The 27,595-nt window shown below is 38.6% G+C and overlaps 1 protein-coding gene and 1 long non-coding RNA gene across 2 annotated transcripts in view; both read left to right on the top strand.

Moving 5' to 3' along the window:
• Positions 1-1,184: 1,184 nt before the first annotated feature.
• On the top strand, positions 1,185-3,088 carry LOC144037535 (uncharacterized). The gene is made up of 5 exons (XM_077549084.1): positions 1,185-1,697; positions 1,800-1,853; positions 1,935-1,997; positions 2,074-2,106; positions 2,248-3,088. Exons 1-5 carry the CDS (start codon positions 1,508-1,510, stop codon positions 2,346-2,348), a joined length of 441 nt encoding a protein of 146 aa, XP_077405210.1. The 5' UTR covers positions 1,185-1,507; the 3' UTR covers positions 2,349-3,088.
• Positions 3,089-17,314: 14,226 nt separating this feature from the next.
• The window catches only part of LOC144037536 (uncharacterized), a 110,503-nt gene continuing 100,222 nt past the window's right edge, over positions 17,315-27,595 (top strand). The window contains exon 1 of the long non-coding RNA XR_013288961.1: positions 17,315-17,439. This is a non-coding gene — a long non-coding RNA (uncharacterized LOC144037536). The remainder of the gene's footprint in view (positions 17,440-27,595) is intronic.

Here is a 27,595-nt window from a genome sequence, read left to right as displayed (position 1 = left end):
AGTGCTGCTTGTACAAACAAACACTCTCTTCACACACACATAGCAACTAAGTGCGCAGCAGGGTAGTAGAGTGTAAGCAGGTGTCCTTTGGGGGAGAGTGTACCATTAGCAGATCATTTCCCTCCCTGCTCTAGCAGGCTCTCCTCTATCATACCTCTGCTGTCAGCACTGCCTCCAAGGATTATGGAGAAACACAGAAAGGGGGGTGAGTGAGGGAGGAAAAAAACGAGGAAAAGCAAGCAGGCCAATCTGGGTGGGAGAACAGAGTGCAAGATTGAAACTTGAATGGACTCCATTTGCCTTCAAAACTGTCATTATAACACAGTGGCCTTTTTCGAAGACACTTGGGCCAACATTAAGACACCAAAAATGAATGTATCACTATGAAGCTAGTATTTAATGCATGCTCGGACACCCTTTGCGCATGAAAAAAAAGTTGTACTCCTTTTAGATAACTGAAAATAAGAAGTTCAGTGCAGAGGATGTGGGATCGAGTCTGGGCTTCGGCCTTCCTGGGTGGAGTTTGCATGTTCTCCCCATGCCTGTGTGGGTTTTGTACAGGTACTCCGGTTTTTCCTCCCACGTTTCATAGACATGCACGGCAGGTCAATTGAACACTCTAAATAAGGGTTCACCAATTCTGGTCCTCGAGGTCCAGAGTCCTGCAGGTTTTAGATGTTTCCGTCCACTAGCACACCTGCTTCCCGAGTCAACGTCATCATCATCGCTCCCCCTCTCTCTCTCTCTTTCTTTCTCTCCTTTTTTTATGTGTGCGTGTGAGTTTGTGCTCTTTAACTCTCTGCCAAAAACGTTTTATAACGTTTAGTAAAATCCAAATGAGTGCCGCCAAAAACGTTAAAAGACGTTAACTATGTTTTTTAATGGAAACGGGTGGAGAAAAGCCTTGGCCAGCTGTGCTCATAGTATCAAGCAGATCGAGTTAGTATAATGACTATTTATGGCCACTAGATGGCAGCGATGACTCTTTTTGGACAAGATCAGGTAGGAGTCAGTAGTAGAAGAAGTGAGAGGTGGAGCGTTGTGGGGTGTGGAGGGGAAACACTCTAAATAAGGGTTCACCAATTCTGGTCCTCGAGGTCCAGAGTCCTGCAGGTTTTAGATGTTTCCGTCCACTAGCACACCTGCTTCCCGAGTCAACGTCATCATCATCGCTCCCTCTCTCTCTCTCTTTCTTTCTTTCTCTCCTTTTTTTATGCGTGCGTGTGAGTTTGTGCTCTTTAACGCTCTGCCAAAAACGTTTTATAACGTTTAGTAAAATCCAAATGAGTGCCGCCAAAAACGTTAAAAGACGTTAGCTATGTTTTTTAATGGAAACGGGTGGAGAAAAGCCTTGGCCAGCTGTGCTCATAGTATCAAGCAGATCGAGTTAGTATAAAGACTATTTATGGCCACTAGATGGCAGCGATGACTCTTTTTGGACAAGATCAGGTAGGAGTCAGTAGTAGAAGAAGTGAGAGGTGGAGCTTTGTGGGGTGTTGAGGGGAAAATGGCTGAAGAAGCGAAAATGGCGACCGGTTGCAAGCAACTCACGGTTGAGCATTATTTTCAAAGAGGAAAAGCATCGACCAGTGAAGAGTACCCTGAGTCCAATGCATATTCATCGGAGGAATGGGTACAGTCTGATCACGGAGAAGACACTGATTCGGGCAGTCTTTCATCCTCAGAAGACTGTGAAGGTAAGCACAAACTTGCTATGAGATTGCTAGCAATCTAACTTGTGTAACTTTTCCGGCGAGGTGCTAGCAGCGTGTGTAACGTGATGAATGTATAATTCATAGATCGTGGATCGTGCTCACAGCGACGTCCCACTGCGGTTTCTACGACAAAGAGAGGTAAAAAAAAAAAAAAATACACTGCAACAACAAAAGAAAACAGTCTTTCGATATTATTGTAATTGTATATATTTCTTTCAGCTGTAGCTCGTAGGGCTCAAAGTGACGCTTCTCACACAGCTTCTCACAGTGAGCAGAATAAAGGTAATAAAAAAAAAAAAGATTCTCCAACACAGCACTAATAAAATATTTGATGGTAAATGTCTTCTATAATTTACAGAATGTACATCAACCAGTGGATCCAAGAAAAAAGGTAAACATCTCTATCTATTTATCTATCTATCTATCTATGTGTATATATATATATATATATATATATGTATATATGTATATGTATATTGCATCACACTGATCTAAAATAAATAATATATGATATTGAAATGTATATTTGCAGATCCCATAAATTCTGGCTGGCATGAAACGGGCTGGCAGCCAACCACATTCCCCTTTACTGCAAAACCAGGACCAAGGGGTGCCGCAGCAGAGCTGAAGTAGACCCTGCCAGCCGACTTCCTGCAACTCTTCATCACAGACGAACTTCAAAAACATTTTTTGCACTCCAATTTCTTAATTACTTTTCACAAAGATGAAATGCGGACGGTGGATGTGTGGCGTAAGGCACAGAAAAAAAAAGACTGCCTTTCCAGAAACCAGTGTGTGTTCTGGACTACAATGCCACCATGAATGGAGTAGATAAGATGGATCAGAACATCTCTTCCCACCCATTCACGCGGAAAACTTTGAAATGGCACAAAAAATGTGTTGCCTATCTATTTCAAATATGCATGTTCAATCCATATATCCTGCACAAAACAAAAATTCCTGGGAAGTGCCAACACTTTTTGGAGTTTATCCGGCAGGTGGTGAGAGGGTGGCTGTTACCACAAGACTAGGAGGAGGAAGAGTTGTTACAGGTATGGGAACTGAGAGGTATGAGGAAGCCAGACGTAACACCAGGTCACCGTATCATGATCTGAGAGTAGACTTGATGGCAACATGGCCAAACACACACTGCTGGAAAAAAAGGCCGGCAAGAAAGTGTAGAGTCTGCACTCGAAGGGGCAATCGCAGTGAAACGAATCTGTGGTGCAAATCCTGCTGCGTCCCCTTGCACGAAGGGGAGTGTTACACAATATACCACACAAAAAGACAAATTGTGTAGTTGAAACATCCACACAATTGTAAATAGTAACACATACACACACCACACATGCACAGTTGCACACATTTGTAAATCGTAAATAGTTTGCCAAATTGTTTTGTCAAATTGTTACACTGTTGAATGTAAATAAACTGTTATTTTGCTATCAAAAAGCACTTTTTCATTGTTGGTGGTAGTGTTTTATAGAAGTAAAGTACTGTTTAGGTGTTTGTGGCATCATTCATGGAAAAAAAGTGTCAAATTCACTAGAGTGCATGAAATAATATTGTTTTACAAAAAGCTTGATTTCTACATATTTTGGTCCAAAACAGAGAATTTGGGTGAAACTAACCTATTTTCTATTGTTGATTACTGAAAATCTGAATAAGGTAGAAACAAACTTATTTTTTTCTGATGAAAGATGAGTTCAATCTTTCATTTGGTAGGATCCGTGTTTCCATAGTCCAAACACGAACATTTTCTGTGGACCTTGAAAGATCAGTCAAAATGCTCTAAATCAGCTGTCACCCACATGTTCTCTTTTCTGAAAATGGTTGGCAGTCAAAGAGCTAATTCAACTGAAACCTGTTATAAATCCCAGAGCCTTCACCTTAACACGATACTTTAGTCCCGCCAGAGTCCTGAAGTTTGTCAGGAGACCAGAGGAAGGATGAGAAAAAAAAAAAAGAGAGAAAAAACAAAGTGAAATCCAGCACTAACCAGACACCACCTACCACCCACAGTGTTACAGTGTTGTGGCACTTTCAAAGTTTAAGAAATATGTATATGTATATATATTTTAAAATATATATATATATATATAAAAAAAAAAAAACATTTATTAAATTTTTTTAATTTATTTGTTTTTTTTAAAAAAAAAGGAGAGCAATGATGATGTCAAATCGAATGAACAATACTGAGCTCTCCTGGGAAAAAAATAAACATTTAAGAAATAAAATAAATGTAAATTATTTTGTGAAAATGTGCCGTTTTGAGGCAAACTTGATTGAGCTGCACAAAATCTCACAAAATGTGATATCAGATAGCTATTTTAGTTTTGAGGCGCAAACCCATTCACCATCTGAATCAACTGAATCGTTCCACGCTTGGCCGACTTCCGCTGTATGCAGTAGGGTAGCCAAAATATCAAGTTGAGAGAAGCAAAACTGATAAATCTGCAGCTGGTGACCAGTTTATACTGAACATCAAATCCTGCTGACTGAAAGATCTTGGTTGACGCGTCAGCGTGCGACACGTTCCTTGATCCCTGCCCCCCCCCGAGACCTGCTCTACCTGGAGGCAGAGTAGTGGTCGGACTAGAAACAAGCCATCAGAGAGAAGGACACGTCACCTAAGACGGAGTTAGAGGAGGATGAGGTGTGGATCGAAAATCTTGAAAGGTGTGAGAGAAATATAATGAAATCGGAAAAATGTCAATGGGCACATGAAAACATGGACCTACAAGCACTCCTTGACTGGTGGACATTCTGGGTGCATACAATTTACACAACGTTCACACATCTGGCCTTTCACTCATACTGGTCATCCAGCCAAGCAGTGTCCTCAATTTTGCTTGATGACACACATAAATTAACAATCAATTCTACATAATCAACCAAAACCTTTACCCATCAATTAATGGACTGATATGTAAAACCACAGCTTATAGAGAAACACCGATGTGGCAGATGAAGAAGCCTAAATGAGATCCATGAAAACCACGACACAGTAATTGACTCTGATCATTTTCTTTCAGTAGAGAAGAAAATACCTTATTGTATACTTTCTGCCAAATTCACAAATAGTACATCAAATACTCAATGCTCTGTTTGTGACAAAGCCCTTGCTGTCACAACATCATTGATATGATTTAATGATTTGTGGCTTGTCAAACACAAACGCCGCTGTAACCGCCAACTATTGATGAGCCATCCTGCAGTGAAGGCAAACAAAGATAAAAGGCAGATAATTCTTTGTCTGGACTCACTGGAAATAAATCAAGAGCGAGGGCAATACATTTTCATCAAAGTGATGTTTTGTAAATAAATACCAAAAGATTTCTTGATATTTTTACTCAGGGAAATAATCAGTGGTGTGGCAATTGACACAATTTTGCTGGTGCGTCATTCGTCAGCACCCTGGACACCCTTCTGTCTTCGTCAGTCCGTCATATTTTCAAACTGACCAAATCGTTTCTAACTCTTTGACTGACAGACGTTTTCAGAAAAGGGATGCCGTGGGTGCCAGCCGATTTAAGCATTTTGACTGATCTTTCAAGGTCCACAGACAATTATGTGTTTGGACTATGGAAACACACATACTACCAAATTAATGATTGGACTCTCATCTTTCATCAGAAAAAAAAGTTTGTTTCTACCTTATTCTGTTTTTCAGTAATCAACAATAGAAAATGGTTAGTTTCACCTCTGTTTTGAAACAAACGTCTTTTAACGTCTTTGGCACTACTCCCTAGGATTTTACTAAACGTTATTTAATGTTTTTGGCAGTCAAAGAGTTAAAAATATTTGATAGTGACAGCACTAGAATGAAGCCGAAATGGCGTTGTACAAGATTCCACTCCACACTCAAAGGGTCACATCAAATTAAAACATTTCTAGATAGACAATAAAACCTTTAAAAACAAGATGGTTAGAAACGATTACACTGACGGACGAAAACCAACTTCCGTCAGTGCTTACTTAGTTTGTCCTTCTTTTAATTTTCTCGTCATTCGTCAATAAAACGGGCATTCTGTCATTACTGATGGAATGCCCATCTCTGCAAATAACGGTTTGACTAAAACTAATTTGTCATTCAAGATAGTTAATGCAAATAGCTGCAGAGAGCAATAAAGTGGATATAAATCAAGGTGGTGCAATGGAATTAAAACAGTATTATGATCTAACTCGGTTTCCTAAGACAACTGTGTGCAACATACCAGTGAAGGAGATGTCAACTCCTTAAAAACAGGTGCTGTTCTGGGAATTCTTGTTCAGGGAATTTTCCCTCTCAACTCAGAAGTGAGCCTCAGGCCTTGCTCAGAGCCGGAACTAACTATGGCTGGCTGCATCCTCGGCGAGGTCGCTCAAATTGCAGCAGCTTGTGATTCATGCATCATAGGAAATCACACATTTGCATTCAAGTCAAGGTATTGCTGGAAACTCACTGTACTTCCACGTTCTTCTTCTATCTGTAGTTCGGTTACAGTAGAGCAGCTTTTTGTTCAGGTTGGGATGCCATGTCAGGTCACCATGGCTTCGACTGACCTGACAGAGCAGCTGTCCGTTCGGAGGATGCAGAAATAAAAGCCTCGCCCCGGATCAGTGAAGCATCCGACACAGTCGCTGGGGCTTTTTGGGTCTCACAGGCAGAGGCTGCCTGTCTGTCACTCACACTATGAACACGCAAACCCAATGGGTAAAAACAAAATCTGGAGCATTGCGAGACGAAAATGCTCATTTTATTTAGTTAAAAATAACTTAATTGGTATTTTGCTCTGGTATGGCCGACGAAGAAACACATTATTTAGTTTTTCTATGTAGACAGTGACAAATTCAGATTCTCTCAGAAATGTCGAAGAAAATGTTCATTTCAAATATCATTTGCTGTTTTTGTAATTTTATCGTTTCCTTGCACATGTTTTGCCGATATCCAGTTGATCACTGTTGTAAAAATCAAGGTTTTCTATCCCTGACAGCAGTTTGAGATGCTTTATGCTCATCACGCTGCTCAGCGGAAGTCCTGCTACTACCACCTCTGATGAAAACACTGAACTTCTGGAGCAGGCGTTCGCGCACCTCAGGTTTTCAGGTTGTTCAAAGGCTTCAAACGGAAGATTGAGAAGCGCACCGACCTGAAGTTGGTCGACACAAAGCTTTATGAATCTCCAAAGTTGTTGATCCCTGATTCCCTGGCTTTGCGCAAACGCGTGCTGAAGAGGAATAATGAATTTTGTCCTCTTTGCCTGTTCCAAAAATGAAGATAGATTTAATGTAAGAAAAATACACCTTTTGCAAAAATGATTTTTAATCTTTAAGAGATCTCTGGACAGATAACAGCTTCCGATTACATCACTTAAAAACGTGGGATTTCAGAGCGTCAAATGTACTCTTCTACGTGTACAATAGCTTCTTATAGTTAAAAAGACCTCCTCCTTTTCATTTAAAGACTAAACATACTCTCTGGTACTTTTCCGTGAGCAGTGGCGTAAACAAGGTCAGATTTGGGTGTGTGTTCGGGACTGAATATGTTATATAGTTGAAGGTTCTATTTTTCCCCATAACAAAATCTCACAAACAAGTTGAACCAAATTTACGGTGGCCGTGACTGATGAAGAAAGTAAAGAGTGTGTGTGTGTGTGTTATTTTAAAGCAAATTTTGTTTTCAAGACCGAAATGTGTTTTCGCACAAAGCGCTTAGAAGGAACTTTTTTAGACTAAATAGTATGACCCAGTTTAAGGTCAGATTATACCGAAATCAACACCATCTGCTCTGCACAGGACATAAAATATTTCGACAAGGTTAATATAAAGAATTGGAATGTTAATAATGGTAAATAAAACAAAATGAAGTATTAAAAATGTTATAATATCTTTCAGTGCTCTAAGAGTTCAATGTTTTTTTAATCATTTGTGGTAAATAGCCGGAAATATACAACACCTTGGGCCATGCTTACAAAAACTACAAAGCCAAAAATATCAAATGCTGATGCCCTCACGTCTATCTGAATGATACCTGAAATTAGATACTAGAGACAAGTAAAACGTAAATAACGTGGTGATGTGCTCATATCCAAGTCAAGGCAATAAACAGCATCGTTTAAAGACTAAAACAACTTGCTATAAAGTGTACAACCATTGCACCCAACTCTAAATAGTAACATCAGCCCTGACTCTCGTTCTAAAAATACGAGCGCTTTCTTGACTTGTCCACCAATATTGTAGACCACTAAAAGAGGTGATCCAAGGATGCTGTGGCAATAACAGGGATTAACTGCTTTCGGAATTACAAGCTAGTGGACAAGCTGCTATTTAAATGTAAAGTTAGAACTTGTTTTGAAGTTAGCACTTTCTTTCTTAAATGTCTCCAATTTTAAGCTTTCTTCTATAGGTGCCGCAAAGTGTTTTTAGATCTAATGATCGGCTTGTACCCATCCTCGCAATTATACTGTTCTACCATTGAAGCTCAGCATCTAAATAACGGCTGGCAGTCTCTCAAAAGCCGCCATTTTCTACATTTTCCATCCATTTCAACCCTAGACTTTAACTTGAACTTTGCTCCACTTCAGCCTTTTGAATCATTTTCTTTTGTTTCAGAACCACAGTTGTTGTTCTAGAACTGCAGCTAGCCAGCTGCAACTGTCCCCCCTCTTCTGCATTGCAGCTATTTTTCTCTTTCCCACTCTTCCCTTGCCTGCCACTGCCATAGTGTTTATATGATTTTTAGACTTGATAGGAGGACCCTGGGCAATCTCTTACACATCATCCTCTGGCTCATACATCAACCTGCCCCTTGCTTTGTCTTTTTTAGAGAGCTGCAGACAACACAGGTTCTAAATCCAAATGTATTTTTGCCCTGAAGCCAAGGTGTGGGGTACCAACAATAAGCAGGGCATCGGGATGCTATTCACTGCCACTTAACCTTTTTTCATCTCTCACCAAAGTAGTTTTTATTGCTTCCTAGCATTGAGTTGCACAGCTGCTTAGTTTGAATGATTGCAATCTATTCTTTGCGCTCTGTATCCACAAACAGTATTTAAAGAACAATTTTAGACTTGATTAATTTATTAGCACATAGCCAAAAGATAATTAGGAAATGTTTGACTTTAGACGTTTCCAGACGACAAAGGTTTAATTTGTTGGTAGTTTATGTAGCCAGCATAGAACGTCTACTGTCTTCAAGCATTGACTTGTGCGGCAATGTTACAGTATGTAGAGAAATAAAGGAGTTTCTTACTACTTAAGCTATTCCAAATTGTCAATAAAAGAAAATCCATCAACTCTCACCTTCATCAGTCTATAGTAATGTGTTGCACTTCTAGGTAAGCTAAGAGTGGATTCTTCTGTGACAAATGTGTTTAGGTCGGCATAACAGTAGTTTTTGTTTTCTTTTCTCATCTAAGAAACTGGGGGCGCTTATCGAGATCCGCCAGGCTTCCCATCCTGTCTCCCTCTTGTTAGTCATTGTTATTTTTATATTTCTTGGGCATGTTGTGTCTGTAAAGACAAATTCCATGTGTTTTACATACTTGGCCAATAAAGACGATTCTGATTCAAAATGGTTGTCAATGTGTCCCCTTGTGATTGACTTGCAATTTGTCCAGGATGCCCAGAAGTTGGTTGGGATAAGTTCCAGCATATTTGCGACCCTAATAGGGATGCACGGTATAGAAAATCGATGGATGATTTGTGAGCTCCATATTAAATCCAATAAATCATTTTCTTCCTTCAAAACAATTTGTTGTATGTGAGCAGAAATAGGAGGACACGAAGAAGACAAATGGGGACATTCACAGTGTCTCTCCCTGCTCTCTCGAAAATGTTAATGGTTGATGAATGAAGATAGGATTCCAGTCTTCCTAACTCAAATCAAAAGCAGTAATGCATACTAAATTATGAGACAGGCATCATTTACATATGGGCAAATGGTGACAAACATACAGTAGCTACTTGTGGTCAGTCAACTAATATATATATATATATATATATATATATATATATATATTTTATTTTTTTTACTTAAGTCAACACTGAATCCCTTTGTTGTGTTAGATTTAGATGCTGGTGCTTATATACAAACTAAACCATTTATTTGCGTACATACGCAAGTACGATACATACATACAGTACGTACAGTACCGTACAATACGTACGTACAGTATACACTACATGCAAAACATACAGTACGGCACATACAGTATATATACACTACATACATACATACAGTACATGCATACATACAGTGCATATATACATACAGTAACTGTGCAAATAGTCTCCTTCCAGACATTCCTAGTGACTCACCGGAGAAGTTCTATCTCCATCTACTTGCTCACCTCCCACCACTACCTGTGTCTAGACCTCGGGGGATGTCATCCCACTACAATTGCTGATTATATGGCATAGCGAATAACATTCAAAGGCAGCCTTGGATGTATATTAATGCAGTAAGTGTAATAGCTCACTCCCTCTCATCCCCAGGCAATTATAACCTACAAATAAAATGTGGTATGAGGTGAAGAAGATATATAGATTTTGGCTGTTGATGGGCGAAGGCAGAGGTGGTAATGACGAATTGCATAAAGCATTTGCTGTGTGGGAAATGTCAAAGGCAGGATTTACAGTGGAAGTGTCCAATTCTGATTCTGATTAGTTTCTATGCAGGTAAACCTTGGCGGGACTCCACTGCCCGCTGTCTGCGGTAGTCTTGCTTAATTCATGGTTTCAGCACCTCTAATGTACTCTATTTAGGCCATATTTTATAGCCACAGCTGTTGATTTACTATTATTGTTTGTGTAGTCGTGTGTTATATGTGCCTGCCATATGTATATATATATATATATATATATATATATATATATATGTGTATATATGTATATATATATATATATATATATGTACATATGTATATATATATATGTACATATATGTACATATGTATATATATATATATGTACATATATGTACATATGTATATATATATATGTACATATATGTACATATGTATATATATATATATATGTACATATGTATATATATATATATGTACATATATATATATATATATATATATATATATATATATATGTACATATGTATATATATATATATATATATATATATATGTACATATGTATATATATATATATATATATATATATATATATATATATATATGTACATATGTATATATATATATATATATATATATATATATACATATTGTACATATGTATGTACATATGTATATGTACGTATACATATGTATGTATAAGTACATATGTATGTATATACGTGTATGTGTGTATATATATATACGTATATATATGTATATATATATATGTACATATATATATATATGTACATATGTATATATATATGTACATATATATATATATATATATATATATATATATATATATGTACATATGTATATATATATGTACATATATATATATATATATGTACATATGTATATATATATGTACATATATATATATATATGTATATATATATATATATATATATATATATGTATATATATGTACATATGTGTATATATATGTATATATATATATGTATATATATGTACATATGTGTATATATATGTACATATATGTACATATGTGTATATATATGTACATATATATATATATGTATATATATATATATATATGTATATATATATATATATGTACATATGTATGTACATATATATATGTATGTACATATGTATGTACATATGTATGTATATATGTGTATGTACGTATACATATGCATGTATAAGTACATATGTATGTATATACGTGTATGTGTGTATATATATATACATATATATAAACATCTGCAACTTTCTTTGGCTGATAATTGAAATGCTTGAAATAAACTATAATTTTTTGTATATGTATGTATATATGTGTATGTACGTATATACATATGTATGTATATACGTGTATGTGTGTATATATATATACGTATATATATATATATATATATATATATATATATATATACAAAAATATATAGTTTATTTCAAGCATTTTAATTATCAGCCAAAGAAAGTTGCAGATGTTTGAGTGTTTGGGTCTGATTAGAAGGTGTGGGATGAAAAATAGCAGACGGACATTGTGACTAACAAGCACTTGTGCTCCTAATCAAGGCTTCGCACGTTCCATCCACAGTGGCAGTAAAAGGTCACCGATGATTGATTCCGATGAAGGGATTTATCAAGGAAGGCACCCCTTTGCACCTTTGCATGGCTTTAAAACTTAAATGTCCAGAAGTTCAAAGACAGAGCCCGGCATATAACTGTTGTGTGTTTTACATGCGCTCTCTATAGGGAGCAATTACGTTTTGTAAAAGTGTGTGGGAACGACTGCGTGCAAGTGACCTGCAGTGTCTGGGTGGGAATCACCACGTCCTCCATTAAACAAAGGGTTCATTGGTCACAAGGGATTTAATTGAGCAACTTCTCTGTTTATAAAGTTTCACGTTGATCTTTTGCCTATAACACTTTGTTGACTTTTTTTGGTCAAGTACTCAGGGTCACTCAAATAATTACACAATATGCTGGTAATTGTAGACCCACATAGTGAAGCTCAGACCTCATCTTCACTGTATGTAGCATAAAAAACAAACCAAGACGTACTTATAATTAGACTTTTAATTTTAATGATCAGATTTTAAGACCGTTCTCCCTATTGTGTCATAGAATGGCATTGTTAATTCATACATGGCATCCATCTGCCAGCTATTTGAAAATCATTTAAGCCAGGAATAAGTCGTCTCTTGCGGAAGTCTCATGTGGCGAAATAAATTCCAAGAACACGGTTACAGTGAGAACTAAAGACCCCTGATTTTATGTGAGCCACTGTATACATACTCAGAATACTGCGGCAATGACAAGAGAAAAGATGTTTTAAATTATTTTTCTTTGATGACTTTAAAGATGAAACTTTTTGCGTGAGATGTGAGATGGTGTTTGGAAGTCTGTGGTAAGCTGCTTTTTCATCTATTATATCACCATTGTTTGTCGTTACAATATTTAAAATTAGTTCATTACTCAAATAGGACCAATTACCTTGTTTTTGAAGCTGTGTTTATATCAAAGTGCAGAACCACTAACGAGCCGAATGGAAGCAAGACTGCAATGTTGCCTCAACACCAATTCACACTCTGATGACGGATGTTGCCATGCTAACCGAGAGCAATTAGCGTGTTATGGTCTTGCTCCTGAACGTGTAAATCCTGTTAAGCCGTGCAGTTCGGCTCATCTCTGTATGGTCACAGATGGTCAAACCTTTCAGTGTGTTGACTTGTTGAAAGCGGGTAAAGTATTACGTGACCTACAGACTTTGGTGGAATGTGTGTCAAAATGTGAGTCGTTGATTAAAACAGCAGTAAACTCAGCCCTCTGAGGCAAAGTTCAGAATTACTTCATTCTTCAGTAAGAACTGACACTGAAAGCGTACAAAGTGTCTATAAAGAGTTCCGTGTGAAGTGGAGTCAAGACTTGGCCCTGAAATTAGAGGCCGTAAAAGGAAAGAATTGGACAGCAAAATCTCCCTTTTTTAATCAGTTATTTATTTTAATGCTTAGGTTTCTGAACAAGAGGTTAAAGAATGTCAAGGGTTTTAAGCCCACTTTTCATGCTGGCCACTCTGCTACCTTTGTCCCAGATTAAATGCTCATTAAGGCTTTGACCTGCAATTTGGGTTCTCTTCATCAGTCTTGTTCACCCTAAAAGCTGTTTGAGGGCCAAAATGTTCTCTTTATTACTTTCATTTGTACGCCTCCATTTTAATGTTAGTCTTAGTGTGTGTCTCTCTTACTATGTGCCACTTGAAACCACTTGAGTTGGCAGGGGAGGTCAGGTGGTGTGCTACACAAAGTTGCTCGTCCTCACCGTTTCAACGTACCTTTGACATGAATTCAGATTTTAACAGTCTGCTCAAACACTTGGTTTCATATCCCAATCCAAGCATTTGGAGAATAGGGTGATTTTATCTGAGCCTCATTTTCTGTTTTTGTGCACTCACATTGTTCCTAAATGAGATTTAAATCTATGTTTTGTACACACAGTGTGTTATTGTCATCAGAGTAAATGATGGCTTTCAATCTGACAAAACAGGTTAGTGTCCTTCTTTCCGATCTGTGAGCTATACTTAACTCTCTGGGTTTGGCTGTAACAAATAGTGGAATATAGAGTTTACAAAAACAAATAAGACAAAAATGCACTGCTGTTGACGCATGTTTGTCATCTCATTGCTAAGTGACAGCACCTATGCTGGCAAGCTCTTATGAACAGTAGCGATGCTAGCGAATGCTAATTTCGCGTCCAGGTTCACTCAAGGTCACAACGTTTTCTAAATGTTCTCTAAATATTCTAGAAACAGTTGTAATGGGTTTCTTGTCATAAGGCAATTTTGAACATTTTGACAAGAAAAAAAACCATTAAAACAGTTTGAGAGCCATGAAAACTGTTAAGAGAATATTTAGAGAGTGTTTGCGAAACTTGAACAAACTGACGGAGCGCACATTAGCTACCTTTGCGAAGACTCATAAACATTCACCCCCTCAATGGGATACGGCTTTCGTAACATGTTCCCAAACATTTGTGTGAATGTTGCTAAAACGTTTGCTACCTTTGCAAACAATCACCGCTCAGTGAAATACCACCTTTGGTCTCTTTAACCCACTGCAGGTAATTGCTGCCCTTAACAAGCATGTTAGTGGAGTCGTCAGTCTAAGGTGAGTGAGGAGCACAAGTCATTGAAAGCTGACAAAAGGTGAAGCGTAAATAAGGAATGCCAAATCAAAGGAATATTATCTCATGAACTGAGACTCTCCTTTGAAAGGAAAGGGTCAGAATGTTGAGGTTTTCCTTTAATGCGGTCAAAACACTCCAGTCGACTGTTCTCACTTTTAGCCATTAACTGTATCCCTCTTGCGGCATTCATGACAAGCACAGCCACTCTTGGACTACTTGTCATCGTAGCTGTTGGTTTGTAAGGCTATGACGATGGGAGGTAATGATGCTCGCTTCCAGGACTATACATCCACTGCGGCCCTAACAAGAGGCACTCGCGTAGTCTTTGGCTGCAGGACATTTGAAATGATGCCACAGTTAGTTTTCTGATTATTGTAGCTGCTGAGTGCACTCCACATTTATTCATGGTATGTTAAGAAGAAAATCAATTTCAAAAATACAAGATTTGAAACATTGAACTTAACAAACCACATCAGTTACTTCAAGTAACTTGGCTTGGCCTAGATATCCTTAAAAATGCTCGACCAATGGTCTAACCTCCTCATAAATCACATTTTAATGGAAAAAATATCTGCCTCAAATAAAAACCAAATATCAAAATTTATAGAAACATGGTCTATGTATATAGAATTTTTAAACCTCATTCTGGTTACTTAATTCTGTCTGTTAGCGAGAGCCACTACATCGTGATAACTTACATTGATGTTTCTGCATTTGGCAATTTATTATTATATTATATTATTAGTATGGGATTTTTTTTAATGGGCTTTAGGTGAACTGATGAATACACACACGCTCGCACGCACACACACACGCACATACACAGACTCACCCACATACAAAAAAAAAATATATATATATATGTGTGTATATGTGTATATATATATGTATATATATTTAAAAAAAAAAACATTTATTAAATTTTTTTAATATATTTGTTTTTTTAAAAAAAGGAGAGCAATGATGATGTCAAATCGAATGAACAATACTGAGCTCTCCTGGGAAAAAAAAGAAAAAAAGAAAGAAAAAAAAATGCTCTTGATTTTAACAAGAAGAATAATCACAGAAGGCTCAAGCAAGACTTGAGAGTTATTAAAGGTACATTTAGTGCAAACCTGTGTTTTATTCAGTCAAATTCTACCTTCGGAAGTGATTGAACATTGCTACCACTTGACCGCTAAAGACTTGGCAGCAAGGCAGTAGTTCCTCTGTATGGATTTGGTCGTGGAGGGTCATGGTGCAATTCCCACTGCAGACAAAAAACTAGTTCAAAAGATGCCAGTCTGCTTCCTGCTGCTGTTGACTTGTGGTAGATCAAGTCACCAAACCAGCCTTAGCTTGACAGAAGCACGTGTTGCGACTTTCCTTTAGTCTCGAAGTATAATGACTAAAACATTTATTAAATATGTCTGTTTACATCTGTTTAGATCAGGGGTGAAATGATGTCCTCGATCAGGATCGTTATCAGGCTTCTGGAGAGCTTGCTGATGATATGATCATTTGATACAGATGTGTTGGAGGAGGGACACCTCTGGTTTAGTTAGATGAACAAGTGATTGCTAGTCAGTATCTCCCATTGTTTTTGAGAATCTTTGTTGCATATTATTTCAAGCTGATCTACAGTCAACCACAAATATCTGTGCAAATATGCAGTACTTAAACTTGAGCGGTAAAAAATGCATCCCACAAAAAATGAATGTGTTACGAAGGGCGCATTATGCTTCAATCTCTATTCAAACACAAATAAAAAAAAAAATTGCCTAAGAATGCAATTGAAGAAAGCCTCGAAAAAGAAAGCCTCAAAAAAGAAAGCCAAGGTTTCAGGATGAAATGAAATTGCAGAAAGGCAAGATTGAGATTAATTCCGCTTCTGCCTTGCTGATTAATCTAATCCCTCATGGGCATTCAGTCCATATCGCTCTCTTTTAGGTTGCTCTTTAGATCCCATCAACAAATGAATTCCTTACAGATGGACACATTGACCCTCGCGGATACCAATCTCCCCACTTTACCTCTCAGACTGAATGTGTGCCAACACCTTGAGATTAACACTTAATTGAAAGGTTATTTTCAGCCCATACATTGACATTTCTCAGGTAATGCAGAACCAGCAACAGACCATGTCACTGGTAGACATAGTAGGGAAATGTTAGCAGCTGAGATACAGAGCAAATTTCGATTGTAATCATATACGGTGGAGATCGTGCACTCTGGTGTTCAAGATAAATGTTGGAGTAAATTCCAAGAGCTTTTGCCATAATGGTTTAGCCCCTTGTGCTAGCTAGCTAGCTAGCTAGGGGGCTAAAGCCAAACAGTGGCAGGGTTTTTACTTTCTGGACCACTTGCTAGCTAGCTCCCATGGTGCTCGTTTACCTGCTACGGAGCTAGCTAGCTAGCTAGCTCCCATGCTGCTCGTTTACCTGCTACGGCGCTAGCTAGCACCAGGGGCTAAAGCCAAACTGAAGGGGGGGTTTTTACTTTCTGGACTTGGATTTTCTACCTCTGGATTTGTGGAACAACTGGAAGATGCTATGCCTGTCAATTCTGTCTGTGGAGGAAGCATGCATTATTGGAATTGTGATTACAGGTATCCTGCTGTTTAGAGCTGGCAGTTTCCTGATTTATTGCAAAATGTAGAAGACAGGGACAGCTTTATTGGAAATCAATTTCAAACGTTGGAATTGGAAGCCATTTTTGAGCGTATTTGGAAAACAAGTTTTATGTAGGTCTCCATGTGATGTTATATGTCCTCACAGAACCAAAAGGCCTTTCCCAGGTCAATATAATTTAATCTGAAGAGTTTCCTATCTCTTGTTTCTCCCCAGCAACCCCCCCCCCTCCCCCCCCGCCACCCCTAGCTGAGATGTCTGCTCACATGAAAGAGGAAGACAGACAGAGCAGTTCTGACGGCACACATCACAGCGGGCGAGCGTCATGTGGGGCAGCGCTGGATGCCTGTAAGTTAATAGTTTTCCTTTTCTCACTCCATATCATTTGCTCGTGGAATCTGTCAGCATCAGCGTCAAATGTTATCATTTGGGCATTGCTGCCCCCCGTGCAACTGTTTGCACACATTTCCTGTCACAAGATATGACTCCCCCTGGAAACACCTGAGAGCGTGTGGGACTTTCGCTTGGCCGAAGTCAAGTGCAGGCAATTGAGGTGGAAAAAAGTTGTCTTAAAGGCTAAGTCCACTGAGGAAAAAGCAAGAGACATGAGAGAGAAATTAGAGCAAGACAAAGTCATTTGGTCTCAAACAGGCTGGTAAACAGTTGTGTGTGATACCGTCTTCTAAATTGAACTCTAATAGGAATCACTTCACTGCAGAAGTGAGGGGAGTAGCCTAATGGAAAGAGGATTGCTTTTTTCACCAGCTGAGGCCCGTTGCATCGTCCTTTTTGGGACCAAATTAACAATTTACATGTCTGCACTCCTCCGTGCTCGCTGCAAAATGAGGCTCAGTGAGGGAGGGGGGGGGGGAGAAGAAGCCAATACAAATTGATTCATGAGGAGAGGGGTAGCCTTGAAAACAATCCGGCTGACATAACCTGCGAGATGTTGTTGAGGAATTTTTGGAACAAGTGAGCGGGATGCATCCGTTCAGTACGGTAGCAAATTGCTGGAAAAAGTGCAAATACGTAACCAGCTAGCTACATATCACGCTCATAATAAAGAGGGTGGCAAAGACAAGTAAGAGAGAGACAAAAAAAAAAAAAAAAGAGCAAGGAAGCAAGCAAGAAGAGGAGGCGTTGATCAGATCTGCGCTCATCCGTTTCGCTTGTGTTTTCCTATTCATCCTCTGACCCTCCTGCCGCCATACATCTTAAACCATTTCATTAGCTGGACAGGTAATAAATTCCATGTCTTGGTACTAGCAGGTCTATCTATTCATCTGTGAGGTTTTCGTTGCAGTACTGCCAAGATCTCCTTTAGAAGATGCAGTTCATCTTGCGTCACCAAATGAAGCTGTTGCGTGTACTATTTAAAAAGTGCTTGCCTCGTATATACGATACAGTGTATGTTGGCCTTTTTTATGACAATTACTTGCGCGTTGTAATCCCAATAAGGGTTATACGCTTTCATGGACATATTCCTCTGGGGATTTGAACTTCCTCATTGTCATGTAAGGCCTTGTCTACACGTGGCCGGGTATTTTGCAAACGGGAGATATTTTTCTGACGTTTGCCTTATTCATCCACACGCCCACAGACATTTTTTTTCCGTTAAAAACGAAGGTTCCTGAAAACTCTCACCAAAGGGGGGATTTGCGGAATTTTACAGAGATGTACGTCATCACAAAATTACTCTGTTTCATTAGACGTCGCCGTAAGGATCTTTCTCTAAATATGGTAGAGTGGTCGTCTCCCCACCCAGGGGTTGTGGGTTCGATCCCATGCCATTGTGACCACGTCGAAGTATCCTTGAGCAAGATACTGAACCCCCAGTTGCTCCTGATGCTGCGTCATCAGTAGGTGAATGAGTACGTAGTCGAAATAAGTAAGTAAGGTGGAAAAGCGCTATATAAATGAAAGTCCGGCTACAGACTATTTGGCGATGTCACAAAAATCTGCCCCCTGTCAACTGTCTTTGTGCTTATCTGGATGTTATCACAAAGGGGGGTCACCAGCCCCAAAGAGCTTTCAACTGCCACCATTTGTCCAACAAGTCTGTACGAGGCTGGGTCGATCGAGTTGAATGTTTAAAGCCAGATTTGAACCCCGGACTGTTGAGATGAAAAACCAAGCACACTGTTCATAAGATGTGCCACATCGCTACTATCCTAGTAGTTTACCCATCTGCGGAGTGGCAAAGGAGTCAAGTATTGGTCATTGTTTTCTTTTGACGAGTTGTGACTTGCCCTTTTAGGGATCAATATAGGAATCTAGGGCTGTGCAATGAATCAAAATTCAAATTCAATTATTACACTCCACAATTACAAAGTCGGTATAATTGTAAAAAAAAAAAGAAAAAAAAGATTATTAACTCTTTGACTGCCAAAAACGTTAAATAACGTTTAGTAAAATCCTACGGAGGAGCGCCGAAGACGTTAAAAGACGTTCACCAAGTTTTTTTGGGGAAACGGGTGGAGGAAAGCCTTGGCCAGCTGTGCTGAAAGTATCAAGCAGATCTAGTTAGCATAATGCCTATTTTTGGCCCCGAGATGGCAGCGATGACTCTCTTTGGACAAGATTGGGTAGGCGTCAGTAGAAGACGTGAGGCGGAGCTAGAGTGTTGAGGGGACAATGGCTGAGGAAGCCATAATGGCGACCGGTTGCAAGCAGCTCACGCTTGAGCATTTTTTTTTTAAGACGAAAAGCATCGACCAATGCTAAAGAGCACATTGATGACGACGATGATGATGATGGTGACTCCAAGGTTGATGCCGAAGTTGGAAGAGTTTGACGCGGCGGCTATGATCACGTCATAAAGCCTCACTGGCTAGCGATGCTAACGCCGGAAAACGCGGAGCACAACCGAGCACTTCTGCTTAGGCGGACGTTCAATCGGACGACGAAGAGTGCCCCGAGTCCAATATATATTCATCGGAGGAGTGGGTACAGTCTGATCACGGAGAAGACACTGGTTATGGACTACGATGCCACCATGAATGGAGCGGATAAGATGGATCAACCACCCGGTATAGGAACAGAAGGACATGAGGAAGCCAGACGTAACACCACCGTAACGTCACCGTATCATGATCCTGAGAGTAGACTTGATAGCAACATGGCCAAACACACACTGCAGTATACACTTGCTATTCCCCGGAAAAAAAAAAAGCCAGCAAAAAAGTGTAGCGTCTGCAATCGCAGTGAAACTAATCCGTTGTGCAAATCCTGCTCCGTCCCCTTGCACGCTGGGGAGTGTTACAAAAAGAAAAACTATATTTGAAACATCCACACAATTGTAAATAGTACCACGGTTGCACACATTTGTAAATAGTTTGCCAAATTGTTTTGTCAAATTGTTACACTGTTGAATGTAAATAAACGTATTTTGCTATCAAAAAACACATTTTCATTGTTGGTGGTAGTGTTTTACAGAAGTAAAGCACTGTTTAGGTGTTTGTGGCATCATTCATGGAAAAAAAAAGCGTCAAATTCACTAGAGTGCATGAAATAATATCGTTTCACAAAAAGCTTGATTTCTCCGTTTTTTGTTTCAAAACGGAGCAATTTGGGTGAAACTAACCATTTTCTATTGTTGATTACTGAAAAACGGGTTATTGTATAAAAAAAAAAATGATCATCCTAATCATGATTTCAATTATTACCAAAATAACTGCGATTAATATTTTCATCATAATCGAGCAGCTCTGTAGTTCTGAATATTTATTCAAAATGTTGTACAATTTTGATCATGTGCGCCGAGTGTGTATGTGGCGCCTACTCATTCTTGTGAGCTGCTTGATAGAGGGCCATTACATTCTCATTAGTTCAGCTTCAATACCCCGCGTGCGGAGCACAGCTGCCCTTGATCCCCGAACACGGGCGCAATCGGTCCCCGAGGGCCATCTATATTTCCCTAAATATGGCTCCCTTGTCATCCCTCACTTTCATTTGCATTCAACCAAGTGTCTTACAGCTCATCAACTCTCTCCGGACTTCCCACTTATTTCTCACCTGTGTGTGATATTTGCAAATTAATAATGAGGTTTGAAATAGAATTCTCGGGTGATTTTTCATACGCAAATCATTTCTTCACTAAACAGACAATGGTACCGATGCGCTGCGTAGTTGGATGCTCCCAAGTTCTTATTTAAATGATGTTGCGAGAAACTTCTGCAAAAAAAAGAAATTTCAATCACCCGGAATACATTTCAACCATTGAGGAAGTTTTATCTTAATGAAATCTTTCACCACAAACTGATCTCTCTGACATTAAACTATGACTCAGCCTTGAGAAGCAGCCTGATCTCAGACACACTGATTTGTATGTTTTGTGCTTGCATCTTGTGTGCGTGTCTGTTTTCAGGGGGATGGGGGAGGGGGGGCGGGGCAAAGACATTTCAGACCCCGAGACTTTTGATGTCTGTGACGGTCTGTGATGTCGCAGACAAACGAATGATTTATTTTGCTGTACAATTCCTTGTGGAGAACAAGCTGCAAGATTAATTTAACTCTTCTTTTGTGTGTGTGTGTGTCCGTGTCCTTAAAAGTCCCCCCAAACTTTAATATATTTACACAAAGCAACTCTGAATGAATCTATTTTTATAATAGTGATTTATTATCCTATTGCATGTGCGTGTCTGTGTTGTATTCATATTGGACATAAATTCTGAAGACACCATTCACATGAAAATAAGCAGATGGTGTCTTTCTCGCAGAGTGGCCTCGTGTCTGACACCACGGAGTGTTAAAAACAAACAAACAGGTGATATGTTTGAATTATCCTCTGAAATCATGGCGATCACATGCAAACCCACAAGCCCAAAATTCAAACTGTGATTAGCGTTCAGTGTCCAACCTTCCACTTCATGAGTAGTACATTATCGTGTCACGAAAAATCTAACACAGGCAATTTATAACCCAAAGATCTAAGACACATATTAAAAGTCAAGTTGTTTGATCGGGGATAAAATAGTAAAGCTCCATATGATAATGTTTGTAGCGGTTGGCAGGTGCCTAATCTTCTCATGGTTGCGCTAATTAAAGTCGGCACCAATGGCACAGCGAGGGAAAGCACGCTAATAAAAGTGAGGGCGTGAACAGATGCTGCGCTTTGATGAGCACCAAGGCGCGAGCCTATCAGATGTTGTCAACTATCATCAGGAGAACGGGATCGGCTAAAATAAGACAAGACTTTGTGTTGTTGTTGCAAACTTTTAAATATAGACTGAACAAACAGAGCTGATTTAACGTTACGAAAATACTTTCGATCTTCTGCAGGGATTCCACCTGGGAACAAGGTTGCTTTGTTCACTCCCACAACGGCGCTAAGAATGAAAATATAATAACAATATATTTACTTATTTTGTTGGCAGTTAAAGCGCTCCTGCTTTTATGACTGTTCATATTAAGGAGCAGGAGAGACTGGGTTATTATAGTTTTGGAATTTACATTTTAGTTAGTTTTTATTTCATTTTGAGTTCTGTGTTTTAAATTTAGTTTTTTTTAGTTTTCAGGGTGGTTGTTTTTTTTTTAGTTTTAGTTATTTAAAAATACGCCTAATTTTAGTTTAGTTTTAGTTAGTTTCAGTATTCGCTCTCTTTTTTTTAATGTGTATTGCTTGTGCGCAATATTTAATAAACACCTTGGTAAAATGAAAAATGTTCTTACCTAGCGTTGCATTTTGGCTGAGTTAAATGAAAAAGCAGGCGAGCCGAGCCAGCCATTGACGCCAAAAGTCAAGCAGGCAAATTTGTCGCTTAGGAGCGACGTTATCTGAAGGTGCTTTTCTATTGGCTGCTGCTAGATTACGTCACTTCTGTGTGACATACTTTCAAACGTCCTTATTCCGAAAAAATAAATGACATTTAAAATCATCCCCAAAGGCTTATGTATTAAATTAATTACCAAAGACTAAAACGAAGGACATTTTCACAATTAGTTTTGTGAACATAAAATGCAGTTTCAGTTTTCATTTTTAGAAAGCATTTTCGTTATTTTATTCCTTTTACAAAATTGTTGCGCCATTGTGGGAGTGAACAAATTTTTTTTGGAATTTTTTTTTTGTTAGTTTTCGTTAACTAAAATAACCTTGGCAGGAGACTAACTTGACACTAGTTTATCAATCACTGGCGAGATTAGAAGGAAATCTAGCTATTGTTGCTCGTTTTCATACTTTCACTTTGGGGCGGGGCTTAAATATCTCATAATTGAGATAAATGAATGATTTACGATCTTTGGGAAAGCTATTTGCATTTGGAGCATTGTAACCTTTGACACAATTTAAAATGCCCCGTGATAGCATCTTTTCATGAATAATATTATTTCAGAGTTTTAAATGAAAAAAGTTCAACTTTGTTCCTCTGTTCATTAGTGTCTCTATTTATTTTTGCGTTGCGATCAACAATTATTGCTGCGGTACATCGGCAGCCTGTTGATCTCTACACACTTGTAGTGTGTAAATACACTGCGTGCATTTTTATCTGCTCTAGTATATTCCAATTAACCAAGCCTTAAGTATCAACAATGTGCAATTTTAAAATCAACTAATTAAATGTGTATTTGAACAATTTAAACGTTAGCAAGACAAAAAAAACTAAGCAGAAGGATTTGAACTCGTTCACACGTGGCCTTTAAAAACATGTGCCTGGATCCTTTTTTGTGTTTAGCTCCCCATCTATCATTTAATTCGCCTGTCTCACCCTTCTCCATCCCCTCACTTGTCCCGAGGCCCCCGCAATTAGCCAGTGCGCTCCATCTCTGGTGCGCAGCTGGAACAGGGGTACCACCCCCGCCCGGTGAAGGGAGTTCGAGCGAAACAGCCTCGGGACAATCCCCGAGATTTCATTAAAGCTGCGTTAAAGGTTCCATCAGCCCCGGGAGACAGGAGGATGGAGGGCTGAATTTGTGTCAGCGGCTGAGAAGGGAAGGTGGGAAGAAAAAAAAGAGCGGCGCGAGAAGTCACTCGGATTCTTAAAAATAAGGAGGTGGTGGGAATGTTTGTTTCCTTGGCGACCACAGGTGTGCTTGCAGGCGGTGTGTGGGCATACATGCACATACAGGCTTCTAGTACTGGAACGAGATTTTTTTTTATTTTTATGGTTTTCTTAGCGACATGTTCTAATATCTTGGTTGGTTGGATGAGAGGACAAAGTGTCAAACTCAAGGCCTGGGGGCCAGATCCGGCCGGCAACATCATCTTACGAGGCCCGCAAAGACAAATTATTTATGAATTAATTTCCTGCAAATTGTCTTCACGTTTTACTAAGGGTATCAGGCGCTTACATTTTTTTTATCATAATTAATCGAGTGATTACAATAAATAACATTTTCATATTCTTAACATAGAAGTGGATTTTTTTTTTCAATTAATAGAAATATGGCTGCATTTTTTTAGTCATTGATACAGTAATATCATAATTCATAAAATTAAGTTAAAATTAAAAAGATGTCCAGTCTTCCTTTGCTATAACTTTTTTTACTGGAACGATATATATATATTTTTTTTATGGTTTTCTTAGCGACATGTTCTAATATCTTGGTTGGTTGGATGAGAGGACCGGTGTCAAACTCAAGGCCTGGGGGCCAGATCCGGCCGGCAACATCATCTTACGAGGCCCGCAAAGACAAATTATTTATGAATTAATTTCCTGCAAATTGTCTTCACGTTTAACTAAGGGTATCAGGCGCTTACATTTTTTAATCATAATTAATCGAGTGATTACAATAAATAACATTTTCATATTCTTAACATAGAAGTGGAATTTTTTTTTCAATTAATAGAAATATGGCTGCATTTTTTTAGTCATTGATACAGTAATATCATAATTCATAAAATTAAGTTAAAATTAAAAAGATGTCCAGTCTTCCTTTGCTATAACTTTTTTTACTGGAACGAGATTTTTTTTATTTTTATGGTTTTCTTAGCGACATGTTCTAATATCTTGGTTGGTTGGATGAGAGGACAGGTGTCAAACTCAAGGCCTGGGGGCCAGATCCGGCCGGCAACATCATCTTACGAGGCCCGCAAAGACAAATTATTTATGAATTAATTTCCTGCAAATTGTCTTCACGTTTTACTAAGGGTATCAGGCGCTTACATTTTTTAATCATAATTAATCGAGTGATTACAATAAATAACATTTTCATATTCTTAACATAGAAGTGGATTTTTTTTTTCAATTAATAGAAATATGGCTGCATTTTTTTAGTCATTGATACAGTAATATCATAATTCAGAAAATTAAGTTAAAATTAAAAAGATGTCCAGTCTTCCTTTGCTATAACTTTTTTTAGTGCAATTTTAATTGCGTTATTTTTTTTTTTTTACAATAATGTACCTATTTTATAAAATGTATGAAGGTTTGAACATTGAGAATGTTTAAACAAGAGAAATGTCAGAAAATGTAAATGCCTCGATGAGAAAAGTGTATAAACTGTGTGGTGAGGGTTTTTAGAGCCTTAAAACATTTATATTAAATGTAAAACATAAAGCTAACTACTTTCATACTACACCAAAAAAGAATGGGACAAGCCCGAATGTCGCAAAAATCTTTTTGTGACATGGCATGCAACAAGATCCACTGGGAGGTTGTTATGCGGGATCACAGCGTGCAGATCTATTCAAGCTCCAATTTCATTATTTAATCTCCAGCTACATGTTAAGTTCCTTCTTTCTTTTTTAACATGACTGTAGGAAGAAATAAATTATCATTGCATGTTATTTGTCCCTCTAAATACTTGCACACACAAACACACACTTTTTTAAAAAACTTTTTTTTCCCCGATGCACAGTCAACATGATTTACTTGTAGACACCTCTTTCAATATGTAAATCGAATACATGCACAGAAAATTGGGTGCTACTTTACAGGAAATAACGGATTTCCTGAGCACAGGTGCTGCCGTTCGGCTGATAAAACATGTTGGTGCTTTCAATCTGGTCCATTTTGTTTGTGTGTGAGTTTTGCGTCTTGTCAAGTAACTCAGAAATCACATCCAGTTTGTGATTGTTACAATTCCGGCCTCAAACGTTCCGTGATCAGCGTTAATCTGGCACGAAAAGTGGCGTATCTCTGCACAGAGGCGGGTTAGACCTGATGTTGGTAATTTCGCAAACGAGTGCAGGCTGGCAGGTCCGAGAGACAGATGGCTTTGCCACTGTGGGAGTGATCAAATCTTTTCATTCTTTTCCATGGTAATATGGGTTGTGGTTATTCAATTTAATCAATGATTTGTTTGGCATGGTTTTGGCATCGGAGGTTCTGTAAATCAGTCGCAGGGGTGTTGGCGGCAATCAAGACACACACACCCGACTCATATGATTCGTGCAGACACGCCTCTTAGCCATCATCATCTGCAGGTGATCAAGCTACATTGTTTGGCCTATCACGTGTATAACTGAACATACGGTGCTCCACATGGTACAATTCTGGGGCCTCTGCTGATTGCATTGTATTGGCTTTCATTCTTCAAAAAGTGGTGTTTGTTTGATATTGTTCTATAAATATAGAGTTGAATTGAGGGACTGCGTGATTTGCATGGCAAGCTGAGCAATTCTCGTCCAGCACAATTATTATAGCTATCAAGCAAAAGCTGCAGGGAGATGAGGAATGCAAGAATACCAACACTTTCTGAATTCCAGGTGGGGAGCCAGATTCAATGAAAAGTCTACTCTCCCTGTTCATTTTGTTCGCACAACACAAAATTTCCAGTAATCGATTAGGCAATGTGTATAAAGAATAAAAGTATTCCTTGATTTTTTTCAAATGTATTTTTTAACCGATCAAGTATCAAAATAAGAACATACTGTGGGCAAAGCCACTATCCTGGTCACGTGATCGTGATGACGTATCCAGTGCATAAACGACAGCCACCTTTGGGAGTTTGCTGATGTAATGGGTAAGAAAAAATGCCGTCTTCTATCCCAAATACTGTGACAATTCTGATCAAAGTAAAATCCTCAGCACGTCATGTTTCATGTCACTCCGTGTGGGGGCGGGCAATGGTGGCTGGCCTCTCCTAATGTAGGCTAAAGCGTGCTTAGCACACAACATGTAGCATGGCCTGGCAGAGTACAAGTCACCCAGATGTTTGCCGTCTAGTTTAGGGACCGTCCTCAACTTACATTTCCAGAGTGACCAATGTCAATGGTGACTTGACCGTTAATTTGAGTCTCTGTAACACACAATTTGCAGACGGCCCCTAACTTCTGCTCGCTACGGACTGACTGAATACGTCCTTCTTATATATCTTTGGCAAGTTCCCAGTGGCTGACTTCAAGTCCAAGCAGTCACTCAGTACTTGAGTATTCTTTTAAGAGAATACTTTTTTACTTGTACTTGAGTGATTTTTATGAGTACTTTTTACTTTTACTTTTGTAATATTATTTGGAAGTACTTGAGTACACATTTTGGCTACTCTACCCACCTTTACGTGTTTATAGCACGCGATACGTCACGATGATCACGTGACTGTCCAAACATGGCCGATACTGTACTTTACG

Source organism: Vanacampus margaritifer, chromosome 17 (assembly GCF_051991255.1).
Source record: "Vanacampus margaritifer isolate UIUO_Vmar chromosome 17, RoL_Vmar_1.0, whole genome shotgun sequence".
NCBI classification, from domain to species: Eukaryota; Metazoa; Chordata; class Actinopteri; order Syngnathiformes; family Syngnathidae; genus Vanacampus; species Vanacampus margaritifer.
Note: the sequence above shows the minus strand (reverse complement) of the source record. Positions and strands in the feature narration are given on the sequence as shown.

Bases quoted from the DNA above. Each gene is read 5' to 3' on its own strand.
- LOC144037535 (XM_077549084.1), top strand. From the start codon at position 1,508: ATGGCTGAAGAAGCGAAAATGGCGACCGGTTGCAAGCAACTCACGGTT. The intron at 1,698-1,799 runs GTAAGCACAAAC...TATAATTCATAG, and splicing joins ATCCTCAGAAGACTGTGAAG to ATCGTGGATCGTGCTCACAG. The intron at 1,854-1,934 runs GTAAAAAAAAAA...TATTTCTTTCAG, and splicing joins GGTTTCTACGACAAAGAGAG to CTGTAGCTCGTAGGGCTCAA.